This window comes from Sitophilus oryzae, unplaced genomic scaffold (genome assembly GCF_002938485.1).
Source record: "Sitophilus oryzae breed Bouriz unplaced genomic scaffold, Soryzae_2.0 scaffold_1902_pilon_pilon, whole genome shotgun sequence".
Lineage (NCBI taxonomy): Eukaryota > Metazoa > Arthropoda > Insecta > Coleoptera > Curculionidae > Sitophilus > Sitophilus oryzae.
In genome coordinates this window covers 144,403-161,515 of record NW_022146616.1, presented here as the reverse complement: position 1 = coordinate 161,515, position 17,113 = coordinate 144,403, and the positions used below count along the sequence as shown (strand labels likewise).

At 33.9% G+C, this 17,113-nt stretch overlaps 1 protein-coding gene across 1 annotated transcript in view; it reads left to right on the top strand.

Annotated features, from left to right (window-relative positions):
* The first annotated feature begins 12,273 nt into the window (after positions 1-12,273).
* LOC115883448 (tolloid-like protein 1) overlaps positions 12,274-17,113 on the top strand; it is a 129,421-nt gene continuing 124,581 nt past the window's right edge. Inside the window, exons 1-2 of the mRNA XM_030901814.1 lie at positions 12,274-12,285; positions 13,807-14,237. Coding sequence (XP_030757674.1) covers positions 12,274-12,285; positions 13,807-14,237 — 443 coding nt within the window. The remainder of the gene's footprint in view (positions 12,286-13,806; positions 14,238-17,113) is intronic.

The window sequence follows — 17,113 nt, the reverse complement described above, 5'->3', positions numbered from 1 at the left end:
TATTATTTTTGTACAGGGTGGATCAAATTCGATGCTTTTAAATGGAAACACCCTTTTCTATAGAAGATAGACGAAAACTAATATCGGTGTCTGGAGCTCAATTTTTATCAAAAACATGATGGTGAAAACCCCGCATCAATATCTGTTAGCGTTTCGGAGTTACGGGGTGTTTTTCAAAAATGTGCATTTTTTACAAATCGCTGTAACTTTTTTGCTATTGAAAATTTTGTATTTCTATGAAAACATTTCAGCACCTTTACGTAGAATTTAATGTTTTACGTGTAATTTTTTTAAATTAATATTTTTAGAGTTATCAACAGAAAAATTGATTTTTTATTTGGGACAATCTCTCTCTATATTTTTAATTAACAGAAAAGAATTTAAAATTACCTTTCCAAAAATATAGCACACTTGATATTTTGTTATAATCCCTTCGAAATACAGAATTTTTAAAAGTTCGCCACTTTTAACTAGTAGGCTTTGGACCCCTTATTGATGATATGCCCTTAATGGAACTAGAAAACATTCGGGGTTAGTTAATTGAATAGCAACCAAGACAGCCGTAGGCCGTCGAGGTTGCCTTGACTTAGTGCCCATGGATCTAATCCTATGGATATATTTGCTGAAGAAATAAAGGTTCCTTATTCTTCCGTATAAGTAGACAAGAATTTAGAAATACCTTTAGCAGTTACGAGAGGTATTTTCACCCCCAATGAATAATGAATTCCGCGAGAAATATCCAAAAACTGCCCCGTCTGTTCATAACAGAAGACGGTCGATATGTCGAACACCTGTAGTAAAATCTCATGTCTTGGTTTAAAAAAAATAATCCTCTTCGAAATACAGAATTTTTAAAAGTTCGCCACTTTTAACTAGTATGCTTTCGACCCCTTATTGATGATATGCCCTTAATGGAACTCGAAAACATATTTTTCCAGCAAGACGACGCACCGCCTTTGAACGCTGAAGTTATCAGCAAATTTTTGCAGCCAATTTCAAGAATAATTGAATAGCTAACCAAGATCCCAGCCGTAGGCCGTCGAGGCCGCCTGACTTAGTGCCCATGGATCTAATCCTATGGATATATTTGCTGAAAAGTAAAGGTTCCTTATTCTTTTTTTTGAAAATGGTTACTAACTGTCACTAGAAAATTGCCATGGCGATACCAGCCATCTTGATTGCCATTTTATTTAAAAATCGCTTTTTACTCAAAACCTGAGATAGATAGGTATAGGAAACCCTAATTTGGCATTGAATCTGCTTCGATTTATTTAGAAAAATACAGGGTGTTGTATTTGAAATAACAAAGTTTTTATGTAAAATAAATCCTTAAAATAAATAACTAATTTTTGGTATCCCTGTATAAATTTAAGAAAGCAGTAATATTTTTCAGTAAAGTTTATTTCTTTACCTTTAAACTCAGCACAAGAATTAATTCTGAAAAGTAATGTACAGGGTATTGATAATCAATTCTCTTGTAGCATGCATATTTAAATATTTTTAAATATCTCAAAAACCAATGATTTTAAATATATTAAACCCTTATAATAAATGTTTTTTTTTCGGGCCCAAGAATCCAAAAATGAAATAAAATACCGGGTGTTCCATAAGAAAAAATAAAACTTTGGTATGGATCTTAGTTCTGAGAACCCCTGTATATTTCAAAATAATTTTAAATTATGGACATTGAATCCCCACATATACCCATAAAATATTTTGTTTCTACATCTTTCCGTTTTCGTATATCCGAGGGGAATGAGGTGCGCCACCCTGTATAAAGTCAGTTTTTATATAACAGATTTCTGCTAAACGAAAGTTCACCCAATACCTTTATTTTTTAAATTAAAAATATATATATTTCCTAAAACTTTTAATTTAAAATAAAAAAATATATACCTTTAACACTAATATTTATTATTATTTCATATTTTTATAAAACAAAATACACGAAAAATTACTCACTGCTTGAATATATTACGCATTATTTATTGCAAGGGGACCAATTAATTTTTTGGCCTAAAACATCCGTCACAGTTATCCACTAATTGGATATTCTCTGCATTTGACAATTTTTGTGTTTTTTTTTCGCAATTTACCCATTATTCATTACCTACTATCAACCCAGTTTTATTAATATAAAATGAAATTACTTTTAAAAATTCCCTCTTTTATGTTATTGTCCATTTTTAGTTTTAAATAATTTATCTTAGACATTCTGTATATTTTATGTTGAAAATAAACAAGGAGATGAAAATAAAACTGATACAAAACTGGAGTTTGAAGAGCGTTTTATTTAGACAAAAAATAAATCGAGTTATCGTTGATACAAAAAGGATAAAATTATGTCGCTCTTCGTTGACAGCGTTTGAGCTTGAAACTTAATTAGGAACTTGATGACTGTTACATTTTGTGACATCGGATGCTTAAAGCGTCACTCGTTGACGCTTTTTATTTTAAATACACGCAGAGAAATATCGTTAGGTTACATAAATAAATTATTATTTTAAGGTAATAGATTGTTTTAAGATAAACATTTTCATAAAATTAATACATTTAATTCTTTCAGAAGTTATCTTTTTTGTTTAATATTTAGCGACAGTCCTGTGCCGGAAACACTCCAAAGAACTCTAGGAGATGTGAGACTTTGTTATTGGTGGGGAAACTCCTGGTCAGGCGCTAGGGGGAATCCCCTCTGGCACTATAGCTCTTTAGCTGTCGTGGCCAGGGAATAGTACCAAGACGTATAACGATGCCGGATGGGACTACCCTGTCCGTCATACTGTCTGTGGTCGTGTATCACGGGCAGAGAGTTTGGGGGATGTTGGCTTAACCGCTACCGCCTGGATTAAGAGGAGACAATTTTACCAAAAATCTGTGGCGGGACCAGGTCAAAGGGATGCGTGGCTAGTTAGAAGACTACGTTCTACTGGTCTCAATCTTGGAGTACCCGGGGGCAAGCTGCCCAAGTAGCATCTATCTGACTTCGAACTAAATCTGACCTGAAGCGACGTCAGACTTTGTGCAAATTTTGGTCGGGTGCTGGTGATACGACCGGTGACGTCGCTTTCCTATTAAAAGCGACGTCGTTGGATTCGAGTCGGTAAATCCAACGATGTATCGACACATACGTACAACAACGTACCATTTTTACTTTCACCTCCCCAACGTCGTTCCCACGTTGGCTTGCATGACGTACATATATTTGAAACTAGCCCGTCTACCCATTTTCCGAATAGATACGTCTCACTGATAATCCTCCTAAAGTAACGCCCAATTATATTTTGTTGTATTTTATGTTCATATTTATAACCTAATTTACGTATCTCTATTTACGTCCGTAAATACAACCCATTAAGTAGCATTTGCGGCCCAATGAACATCATGAACATAACCTAATAAAAAGTTTTTGTAAACAAACTTAATTTTTTTATTATACTTAAAAAACCCTAAAAAGGCATTTAGACGTTCATCTACATTTTACAGAAAGAGGTCGAGGCAAAATAATAATAGTAGTAGTGATATCTTGCCTCCACCCATGAATGTTTTTTATCCGGAGGAGATGCTGCATTACACTGGTGCATCTTAATTTCATTTTTAAGCTTAGGAAACCAGCAGACCCCATCCACCTCCGACATGTGAGGTACTGGTTCCAATTCTTTTAAATTTTGTTTACATACTATCTTAAAAAAGGGGCTGCCCATTTTTTTAAGGAGAAAACAAAAACTAAAATATAGTTGCACAACTAAATTGATACGCAAAGTGAGTTACGTGGCGTACGTTGGAATTATATACGTCATAATACGATTGCCGGTCGTCCGGTTTGATGACTTCGGTCGTGAGACGACTAATGCTTGAGACCCGATCGGAAATTGGTATATTGGTAGTTCATATTAAGTCGGACACAGAAATCCGTCATTCTTACCAAGTATCCGATTGTCAGCCATTTTAAAATCGTTTTGTTTTTAAATTTATATTCACATTCCGATTTCTTAGTAGAATAATATTGATAAGTTTGATTTTGGTGGGAACCACAGTACAGTTTTATGATTAAACCAGCTAGAAAATAAAAAAAATATTTTGCGAGTTACCTTTTTTAGAGATATTTTTATTTCATAAATCTACCTAATTTTGAAGGCGCTCGTTGTTTTCCGGAGTATTTTAATCAGATATATCAAAAAAGTGACTTCCGTTGACAAAACTGATGTCTTAATTAGTGATTCAGAATTATTATAATATGAAATTAGGTAGGCACTTATAGTTATATTCGAGGAGTTATTATGAGTCCATTTGTATTGGTTGTATAGGTAGTTTGGTTAGGTTTTTATGTATTCTTGGTAGCGAATATGAAACCAAAAGTAACGTAAGTGCTTAGCGACGAATTTTAAGTAACTAAAATCCAAAGTAATATGACGTTGGTACCATTGGTAAAATTATATTCCCTATTAGGTCAGATACCGACGTCGAGGCGACCTGAATCTGTATTCCCATTTAGGTGCAAAATATGGTCGTCAGGCGGTCGAACCGACATTGGTACTTTCGACGTCGGGTTTATTGAACGTCAAAACGTAAAATTACCTTTTACGTACGGAGGTGGGACTCAATCTCCTAAGCTGCCTGAGGATTACCTACTCCACTAAACGTCACCCCTGCTCCTGCCATCTACCTGACCCGCTGGACGTATCTCCTCAAGTAGACGCCGGTCTGTTCCTTTTTGTCATTACCCCTGCTCTTCGTATTTTGCCTCCAGTATATTTTGGGCCAGTTTTGAGATGGCTTCAAAGTTTTCTTCTTTTGTTACCGATTTTAAGAAGGTATCTGGTGGAGATGCCACCAATTCCGTCATGTGCCTCACATTTTTCCTGTTTCCATCTTGGACAAGCAAACATTTTGTCTTGACCGTTACCTGGGGCAAGCTGTTGCCATCCACACTTTATTCCTACTAAGCATTAGCAGTTCTTTTGTGATTTTAGAATTAGGTCCTTGGATGCCTTTCTATCCCTGTGATCCTGTCTGTTACTCCAGTGAATATTCTGCTTTTTCCTGATCCAGAGATTTACTATATTATTGTTGTACTGTATATACTAATTATATTTTTTTGTTGCTTTATATGCCCCTATGACCCGGCGCGGCACCTAGAATAATTCTATTCCTCCCTGCCAGTGTTTCCAATTCACCCAGGCATTCAATTTGTTTACGAGTATACAGGGTCCCGCATTAGTGCGTGGGGCACCTGTAGTATAAAAAAACCTGAGAATTTTGTTGAAGTGCAAATCTAAAGTATGTACGAGGATATATTGCAGGAAAATATTTTAACATCTATAGGATGGCTCAAAAAAGTGTTTGTGGATCGGGATGATTTTTTTAAAAGGAACACCCTATATATTATTGCATTTTTGGCTTCCTTACAGATCACTTTACATAATCATAAGATATGAGTAAGTATATTTCGATAGCTTCAGAGATATTAATAAATAAATAAAATATACAGGGTGTCCCAGAAACAAGTGTAAGTATTTTAAGGGGTGGTAATCTCGATAAAAGAAACGTATTTTCTCTTTACCGTTTTCAAATAAGTCCAAAATAACGGAAAGATTTACTTTTGAAAATTTGCAAAAAATGTTTTTGCCAAAATTTTGAGAACCGCTGGATCTTTTCTGGATTTTCTTTCTTGTAAATTTAATCTAATACCTATGTTGCCATATTATGAAGAAATTATGTTTTTTAACTAAAAACTAAAAAAAAATTCCAATTTTTTTTTTCAAAAAACTGTAAATTTTTTTTTTTTCGCAAAAAAACTCTTAGGCTTGTTTCTGAGGTTGGACTATACTACCAGTTAAAATACTTGCACTTATTTCTGGGACACCCTGTATATATTTTTTAACTTTCCTTAAAAAAATATTATAAATACAAGAAGTCCTGAAATCAAAACTATATTAGGTATTTATATCATATATAGGAAATATATCAAAATATATTTTGATATATTTCCTATATATGATATATAGGAAAATATCAAAATATATTTACTCATATTTTTGGATTATGTAAAGTAATCTGAAAGAAAGCCAAAAATGTAATAATACACAGGGTGTTTTTATTTTAAAATAATCATTCCAATCCACTCATACTTTTTTGAACCACCCTATAGAAGTTAAAAATATTTTCTTGAAATACATCCTCGCACATACTCTAGGTTTGCACTTTGGGAACAAAATTCCCAAGTTTTTTTTATTCTAGGAGCTACAGATGCTCGACGCACTATTGCCGGAACCTATATAAATCCATTGACAAGTTTGTTTCTGTTTGGGTTCTAAGGCAGTGGCATTTTTCAAAAAATAACTATTTATATTTTTATTTCAGTGAAAATATACCCCAGCTATTATCCACGACAAGTTGTATTGAAATGAAAGTGTTTAAATGTGTGTTCATGACATCCAAACAATATAATATCCAATCGTGTATGAATATGACTGCCTTCCTTGACTGACAACTAAAGCAAATACACAAGCGGTATTGTTTAATTTTGTGTTTGCAAATGTTACTAGTGATATACAGACTGGCGTAAAGTCGATAATATTATTAAAACTTGTCTCGTATCGAACCATACTGATGACTAAAATGTATGCCTTCGCCTATAAGACAGGTGGTATATAGATCTGTCAATCAACAGTTGGTAATATTGATATTCCAGGGTAGGGAGAGTAATAATGTCTATGACATATGCTTTACATGTAATGTATGTTTTATATATAGCCCCATCTTTTCATTATATTTGATGACGTTTCGTGCACTAAGAAATCCCATCCGATTTAAATGAAATTTGGTATGTAGATAGTATGGAGTGTAGAGGTAAGGAGAAATAACTCCGTGCATTAAAAAATGGTCAAAAAAAGGGAAGAATTAGGATGGCGCTGCTGTAGCAAGATTCTAAAATTTAAGACATGCGCCGAACATTTTAGAATAGATGATTGAAGACATAAATATTTGACGTGAAGCAAACGCGAAGCCGCGGGTTTAAAAAAAATACAATTTTATTTTCATGTTGCATGAAATAAATTACAAGATTTTTATGAAATAAATTACAGATTTTTATTCAGCAGCAATAGACTAGGCCCTTTTTATTGTTTCTCATAAGTTATTTCGCAAATGTCATTCAAGACGACGAAAAATATTCTTATCGTTTTAGCTTAAAAAAATTAATGGTAATTATAATTAAGACAAATTTTATTTAAAGTAATAATTGGTGATGGGTTTAAAATAAATATAATGCAGCTTTAAAGTAACTTCATACCTACTACATTAATTTAGTATAAAAGTAAGTCAATATGTGGTTTTATTATCGATTATTCAGATATCAGAGCCTCTTTTATTGTTTCTCATAGTTATTTCGTAAATCTTCATTCAAGATGAAAAGCTTTAGTTTAAAATTAATGTTAATTATAATTAGGAAAACTTTTATTAAAAGTTTAATTGATGATATCGGATTTAAATAAATACAATGCAGGTCTAAAATAACGTAACACACTTTATTTAGTATAAAAATTAAGCCAATATAATATAATTTTATACTGTACAAGTATTTATTTACGTTTTGCCCCATCGTAGTTGCCATTCATTCAGAATAGTGGATTTTAAATGTTCGATAGTAGGATGGTTTAACTACCTTAATATCAACTACTTCTAGACAAGAATGGTGTGCAGTATTATCTTCTTTTTCACTCCCAGCTATTCCAACATGGCTTGAAACGTGAAATAATATAATTTTATAGCCCTTCCAGATGCTCATGTCTTCCTTGTAGTTCACCCAATAGAATCGTTCTCGCAGCTTCCTCTCAAGTTGGTAGTTGCTATTCATTCAGAATAGTGGATTTTAAATATATTTGGTAGTCGGATGGTTTAACTATCGTAACAATAACTACTTTTAATAATTCTTTTTCTCAATTCTTTGCACTATAATTTGCATCCAACGTATTGTAATATTTTCCTTTGAATTTCGTTTCCTATTGTCCCATGGCTTGAGACGTAATGTTATAGCCCTTCCAGATCCTCATGTATATGTCCCTTTTCCTTGTAGTCCACCCAATTGAACCTTTCTCTTAGCTTCCTCTCAAGTTGGTAGTTGCCATTCATTAAGAATAGTGGATTTTAAACATGTTTCGTACTCGGATGATCGGTTAACTACTGTAACATCATAAATAAATTGTATACCAACACATAATGGCCAAACTTCAACAGACTTTAATATTCATAAACCTCATCAGAAGAAAATATTTTTTGATCCAAAGTTTTTTTTTGTTATTAGAATAAATTACCTGCAATTTGTTAATTCATTACAACATTGAATAAAAGATGCAAAGTGTTTATACATACTATAATAGATAAATCTTATTTTAAATTATGTGATAGATCTGCTTGCTTGTAGGATCTAGACTCATAAACTCAATAATTTCTTTTATTGATATAACCAATAAAGTGGTAATGATGAAATTTTGTTTTTGATTTGAGCAGTAGGGTCCATTATTTCCATTATTTGATGCTGTTATTGCTCTACAAAATGTTGATCTTTATCAAGGGATGTTTATGTGTATAATATTATTATTTATGTGTATAATAATACTGTATGATCGAAAAAACACGGCGTCCAGTGGGCTTGGAAATGAACATCTCGATGACATTCTCCATATCATTTTACATATAAAATGACAGCAATCTTCATTTCATAGGCATCGCTGACGCCGTTTTTTATTCGATCGATCAAATTGTACTTACGTGTGTAATATTCATTTAATGGTTCCTGTTTTAGTTGCTGGTGTTCATATTTTGGTTTTTTATTGTGTTGTTGCTCTACAAAATGTTAATATTTATGTGTATAACATTACTCTTTTGTGTATAATAATACCGTATGATCGAATAAAAACGGCGTCAGCGATGGCTATGAAATGAAGATCGCTGTCATTTTATATGTAAAATTTATATAGGAAATGCCATCGATCGTCATTTCCAAGCCAACTGGACGCCGTTTTTATTCGATCATACGGTACTTATGTATAATATTCATTTAATGGTGCCCTTCTTGCTTGTTGCTGTTGTTGCAATTCAGGAATTTAAATTAACCTGAGGCAGTAGGGTAGAGCTTCATCCTCCAATATTTTCCTATGTAAATACTGAAGTGGACAGACAGTATTTCTGATGACAATTTTATCACAAACTTTAACATCTTGTTCTTTAAAATGAAACTGCCATACCTTATCATCTGTAGATTTCAAAGCAATATCTAAATGCTTTTGACCATCACTGTAATCTAATTCTTGTCTTACCGAAAATCAATACCTAATATTATCCTGATGATTTTGATTTTTGATAGATTATTAAAATACAGCACTTACAGTTAATTATATTTCTTGAAAGTACCTACAATTTTATGTATTTCCTACTTTTACTTGTTTAAAAATGCCAAACAATTTGTGTACTTTGCCCTGTCAAACTTTAAAATCACTAAAAATAAATTTTATTTAGGGTTGTAACTTTAATGCCAACAATTTGTTGCATGTCTGTCAAACTTTAAAATCATTAAAAATAAATTTTATTTAGGTTGTAACTTTATAAAAAGGATTGTAAAAATATACTTTGTGACATGTATGTCAATAATCTTACGAAAAATGTTTACTACACTTTTGATTGACTCTAATTTTTACATATAATACAAATAATACAATACTGAATTATATTATGTATTTTACATACCGTAGGCTTTGCCTTTGCTCTTTATTTTTCCATCAGCTATTCAATCAACTTCGCACCACATACACTTTAACCATTGTTAAATAATAAATAAAGCACAAAATATTGATAAACAATAATTATTTTATATTCAAAAACTCTGCCTGAAAAATAAAAACAATTTTTTTTGGGTAATGTTTGGTTTACGAGTATTTTTATTCTCTTATCTATGGTTACTTTTCATTTTTTAGAATCATGCGTTTTTAGCGCCACTGTGGTTATTTGGCGAACCCTTATTCTTCCCATTTTGTGACCACTTTTTCAATAAAAGTCCCGTAAGAGTTATTTCTCCTTACCTCTACACTCCATAGTAGATAGATTGGACCAAGGCCAACTTGAACGTGTGCGACAAGTGTCACTGTGACAGTTAGTTTTGACGTAAGAAACGTCAAAAGTTGATGTAGTCCGCTCGCGACCAAATTTGATGGGTAGGCTATTATGACAGTTAGTTTTGACGTAAGAAACGTCAAAAGTTGATGTAGTCCGCTCGCGACCAAATTTGATGGGTAGGCTATGTGAACGACGCACTATGGTTTCTAGAAGCTAATTTTTTTTCCAAAATACATATTTTAGTCTCACTGTATATGGACTTTTTTGTAAATATAATGCAAGCAGATATACAAATGAAGAAGACCACATGCATATATTTTTGTTTAGTTTTCATTTTTATTCCTTATCAGCATTTATATTTAGACGTTCTAGTGAAGTATTTGTGCCTATTCAGTTGTTGTTTATTTTTGGAAGAAATTTGGTGAATATTAAGTGATATATTTCGGTGGGATATAAAAACGGATTAGTGTTATTTTTACCCTTTATGGTATGTATTTTTAAGAAATCACTAACAATTGCACATAAGAATCAGCGTCCATTATTTTTTAATTAATTAAAAATAATGAGTTTAAGACAGAACATACATAAAAAGTTAAAAGTTTAGTTTGACTTATAAAAAATTCTCCATGTTTCTCCATGCTATATGTTATTGTAAAATTTGAAACAATCCTTTCTGAACATATCAAAGAAAAAATTGGTTGCTACTAGCTGCAACTTTTTTTTTAAAGAATTTTTTTTTCAGCTATGTATCGATAGAAAAAAATAGATCTTTTGGAAAAATGGCTACAAGGGGCCGATAAAGTTGAGAAAAACGGGTATGTTTCAAATTTTGTAAGACAGAAATTTCAGAATAATGAACAAGAACTATCGGGCACAATGGAAAAAAATATAAACCGCCTTTGTATAAATTTTGGAAGAAGATGGCAGGCGGCTTCCTGGCTTATAGATTTATTTTTAAAACGAAATGATGACTGGTTAAAGGTGGATTTTATCCTTGAGTTAAAGGAACCCCTTCCATCCACATCATCTGCCGGCCGCCCACGGTTACCATTTTCGGAGCAATCTTCCAGAACCCAGAGAAAAACGGCCTCAAAAGTTTCCAAGGAACATAAGCATTGGGCTTTCCTTGTGCAGGCTGCAAAATACTTTACTTGTGCAGGCTGCTTTGTAAATTTAGTTATCCTGCCGATGTACTTAACCTAGTTCGTGTAACTGACTTTATCGAAAAGAAGTTAAATGAAGAACAATGAAGAAAAGAAGAAGAAGAAATGCAAAAAGAAGAAGAGCAAGGAGATATTTCTAAAGAAGATTGTTTTTTTGGACAGCAGTAATTCGATAATTGATCAAGTTTCTTTTTTGGAACTAGATACAGAAGATGCTTCATAGGTAAAAGTTAATCAGACGTGGAATAAGATGATTAAAAATAACTTCATTTTATTAGTATTTTATTATTTTATTAAAAACACAAATTTACAGTCAATATTTTCCATTAAATGTAAGTTGTTTAATTTTGGCCAAAAAAGTAGCTGCTAGAAACAATAGTGCGACGGTGCACACGGTCCCACCCTGCAAAGTTGGATACGACGTTTCGTTTACATCTTCATCAAGGTGGGACTAACGATTTGATATTGAAGAAAAATGTGGGTCGATTTCAGCATAATTGGGGACGGGCTACAGGATGACGCCCTCAACGTTTCGAACTGATGCCTCTAAATAAACAAAATCATCAGGATTTTTCTTAATTATTGGTCAATTGGAACCAAACTCGGCCCGTGGATAAAGGTACCCGAATGGAGTCCTCAGACGGACAGGCAGACAGACAGAAGTAAGAAGGTTTTACTTCAAAGATTAGCACATAGTGCACACATTAGCACATTGCACATTAGCACATAGCGCAAATTCAATAAGGAGCAATTTTCTTTAATTTAACTGATTCTGTATCTCTTACACCATTTCTGAGATATCCACGCTGTCTATTCTACTTATTTTGGACATGCTGTATAGTTAAAATACATTGAAAGCTGACCTGTGCACTTTCATTAAAAAAAGTCACGTCGATATCGTTATCCGGATTTTATTCCAAATTGAATATTGTTCAATTAAACTATTTTGAAATAATGCCCGTTCCAATATTCATCAGCGTAAATGTTCCGATGCGTCAATATGGATTGGGATGTATGTCGGATATTGACAGTTGCTTCAATTAACTTTAGTAAAATCCGGTGGTGAATTTATCAGAATATAATACTCCATTTTTTAAATAAAAATAAATAAAACGGTTTTTAATAAAAGTGAATTTACTATTTTATGTAGGTAGGTATAGTTTCATATTATATTCTTTAATTTATCCATCTAAAAATAAAATATTTATATACCTAAAATAATACTTTAGTATCCAACAAGTGGCCATGAAAATCAAAATAAATATAAATCCATGTCCAAAAATAAAAAATGTGACGCGCTTTGAGGTGGTTCGAATCAGGATAAGGAATGTTCTTTACCGAGTATTAAATTCGAAGAATTCCTAGTCCCTACTTCTTTGCCAAGTTCAATAGTCTCCGCCCCCTTTTTACGTTTTAATTTTCTGCCGCAGTTGCTTATCGACTTATACAGGCTCATTGACTAACTATTAATATATAAACAAGGGGCAAACGGATTCAAATATAAATAAGGAAGGAAAGTTAATATTTTTAATTTTCTAAAAAACTCCTGGCAATGAGTTCTGCTGTTTTTAGTCCCAGTGAATATCGAACTATGTCTGGGCTTAATGCGGTCAAATTAGTGGCTTCTTACGTACCGCGGAATGGATGGGCATATCTGAGGTGCGACTCAAAAAAGTGCATAATAAACAGTTCTAGCCACTGACAAGTTAAGCTCCTTAGATTTAGCGATCTTAATGCAAAACAGGCAGAGCTTATTTTTTTGACAAAGCGTCGATATGCATGTCCCATTTCAGAGAATTGTCTACAACAAGCCCCAAGAATTTTACAGACTTTACGACGTCAAAGGTGGTGTTGTTAGGTACAAAAGGCTGCAGCGAGTATTTATACGACAAAGCTTTCATTTTAGAAATGTTGAGACACAGGAGGTTCGGATCGCACCAAGATTTAATGGTGATTAAGTCATTTGATATAATCCTATGAGAACCGTGACGTCCTCGTTGCTCCAAGTGAAACTGATGATCATAGCATGTGCCACTGATGTTTTAGCAATGTCGTTAATAAAAAGAAGAAACAAAATAGGGCCTAGTACTGAGCCTTGAGGTACTCCACATTCTATTGGTTTGCTAGAAGACAACGTGGTATCCACCCTCACAAGTTCACTTCTGTTGTTCAGATACGACTTAAACCATTTTAGAGATGTTCCCCTGAACCCATAGTGCTGCATTTTATTAATTAGGATCTTATGATTTACACAGTCGAACTCCTTAGAAAAATCACAAAAATTTGTTGCTGTAGAATGATGGTTATTAGGGCCGGAGTAAACTTTATTAAGGAGGGAAACAGAGTCATTTGTGGACTTGTTGCCTAGAAATCCAAATTGTTGTTCAGTAAGCATTTTGTACTTAAACAGAAAAGATACCAGCCTTCTTTTAACCAACCTTTCTATGATCTTAGATGCTATGCTCTATGGGCATGCCGCCGAATTTGTGGTAGAAACTGGGGATTAAACCCCAAAAATATGTACTGGCTATAGGTGACAGCCATCAGACCTATTATCAAGTATGACGCAGTTGCCTGGTGGCAGAAAGCCAACCAAACAACGGCGAAGAATAAACTGTCAAAATTACAACGACAAGCATGCTTAGCGGTGACTGGTGCCTTTCATTCTATGCCTTCAAAAGATATGGAAACTCTACTCGACTTACCTCCTCTTCAAATTATTTTGGAAAGGGAGGCGAGATGGGCTACATATAGGTTTCCAAATATGGCACGAGAGAGCCAAGGAACAATCATGTTCATACAAAACCGACTAGAAGACGAACTACAGTCGGATGAGATCCTGGGAATGGTCTCGGATCTCACACCAGCAATCCAACTCTTGACGCGCATCTACAACGTCCTGTTTTCGAATAGGGACGAATGGGATAAGCCGAGAAACGGCTTATTACTTGCGAAAATGTGTTGGTACACGGACGGATCCAAAAACGCGAAGGATCTGGCGCAGGAATTTGCAACGGTCTGAAGGCAGGATCTACCCACGTGCTTGGAAAACACCACTATTTTCAAACTGACTATATGCGATTGAAACCTGTGTGCAACTGCAGGTAGAACAGCAATACACCGGAAAAACAATATGCATATTTTAGGATAGTCAAGCCGCGTTGAAAGCACTTGAGGCAATGAAAAGTACGTCCAGGACGATTCTTCATTGTAGAAACTATCAATATATTAGGAGATGGAAATAAAGTGTCGCTAATATGGGACATGTCGGCCTAGAGGGAAATGAACGTGCTGATTCCCTCGCCAAAACTGGTGCAGGCTCGCCATTCGTGGGCCCAGAACCGACACTTAGTGTAACAAAAAATCTCGCAAGAGACAGGCTATGTGAATGGGTTAGGGGTGTAACGCTTCGGAACTGGTATGACAGTCCCGGAATGGAACATGCCAAAACAATCCTAGCAGATCCATCCAAACAGATGAACTCTCCTGGGCAGGGCATTTCGTATATATACACAGGCCACTGCCGGCTGAGATCACACCTACAGAGGATGGGACTGGTGGAAGGCGCCGAATGCCAACTCTGTATGGAAGATGACGAAACAATGAAGCACGTTATGTGTACCTGCCCCGCGGGCAGGACCAGGTTTGAGTTGTTTGGCAAACCCACGCTAGACTATCAGACCTAGAAGACATATCACCCTCGGACATAACGGCCTATGTTAAAAGACTTGGTCTTGAGGGCGAACTTTAATGCTCTTTTTCTATTAAAGAGCTTGTAGAAACTGAGCCACAATAGGCCCTCGCGGCTTCAGTGGAGGGTCCCACCTGGGACTCACTCTTAGTAAAATACAAATGATCTTAGATAGCGTTGGAAGGAGTGCAATTGGGTGATAGTTAGAAGCTTGTATTACATAGCTTATGTTTTGCTATGCTTTCCTGAACCATGCTGAAGAGTGCACACCGTCTGGCTGCCGGTAGACGTTGCGTTCATTACTGCGCATCATATCTGTATTTAATATCTGTTCACTACCGCGCATCAATAATTCGCCCTGTGTTTTAGAAACTGAGGAGGCTAGGACAAACCTAAGTGTAGAATATTTAGTTTCATAAAATAGTAGTAAAGTAAAAAAAATTACCAACAGATATTCAGGCTGGGGCGACAAACGCCATATCCAAACTACTTCCATTTAAATCCGGAATAACTTATGAAAAGGAATACAACCATTTTCAAAAATGGAACCAATTAAAAAACGTGCGAGAAGTTTTTAACCTATTTTCGCTAAAGTATCATTTAATCTACCCTTGCGGTTAAAGTACTATTTTATCTACTATTTTTAATAGATATAAGGCAATTTTAACAAATGCTGTGGAAAGAAATAAATTTTCTGTATGGAAACTGCCTATAGTATATTAACAAAATATTAGGTACGTAGTATCAGCAAAATAAAAACACTAATCTTCCACAATATACCAAAACACTTTACTTTTGCACTGGACGCAAGTTTCGCTAACCATATTAGCATCATCAGCAGATGATTAATACTAAACTAATATCTAAAAATTGAGCTTTTGTATAGGCGCTCAGTTGATACTGACTAGGCTAATCTAATTGCCTGTAATTTGAAGCTTGTTAATATAATATAATAATTAATTTTAAATTATTAATATTTATACAAAATGATCTTTATCAACAATATGTTGAGCAACGCAAGATTTATCCAGTCTATCATATCTTATCTGAGCCATAGTTTACATATAATATTTTATTTAATTAGTATTAAATACACGCTAGTGCGTGTACCCGAGACTTCGTTCGCGTCGAATTAATCATTTATAAAGGTGATGATAAAGCAAAGCAAGAATTTCCATTAACATACAAACTGGATAAAATTTTCTCACAATATGGCGATATTATTATATATAACTTGGTCATATTTGAGGGGTAGTTTCATCTCGTTGGAATTTGACTTTCGAAAAATCCGTTTGCCAAAAATAAGCTTTTTACGTCAAGCAGTTTAAGCAGAATCGCGGTTAATCAATTACCCAACTTTTTAAAATAAATTATGTTTGTCCAAGCGTTTTCCCGAAAGACTAACCGTTTTTTAAATAACAAATATTGTAATATTTGAGGGGCGTTTTCACCCTCTTGGAATTTGAGATTCGAGAAACCACTCCTTATCGAACATTAAAACATCGTTTGCCAAAAAAGCTTTAAACGTCCAGCAGTTTAAGCAGAATCGTGATTACTCAATGGTCATATTTTATTATATATATATATTAGGATCGTGATTAATCAATGACCAGATTTTTCGAAACACCATGTATACATTTTTAAAAAATCTTAAAATATGTAGAAAAACGAAATAAAATATACTTGTTTAAGCGATTTTTCGGAAACTTGACCGTTTTTTAAATAAAAAATATTGTAATATTTGAGGGCTTCTTATCGAACCTCTACACCCTAGAATCAACCTGTATGCCAAAATTGAGCTTCTTACTTTGAGTGGTTTGAGCAGGATCGTGATTAATCAGTGAGTCAGTCACTTAAGGATTTTATAAATTAGTATAGATTAGAAATTATGTAAATTATCTAGTTAAATTTTGACATGTTTGCATGAAGATCTCGTTATTTTTCCAAGTCAGATATTCATAGGAAAGTGTCAAACTAGTCTCTATAATTAGAAGCGGAATGAGATATAGAAAATTTAACTAAATTACAGTAACACTACGTTAACTGTGTTATCCTAGTTTTAGAATTCTCATAATTACAACAAGGGTAATAGGTTAGTCTGTGGTAATATACAGTGTCATTCAACGATATAGTTTTTTATCTCATTTAT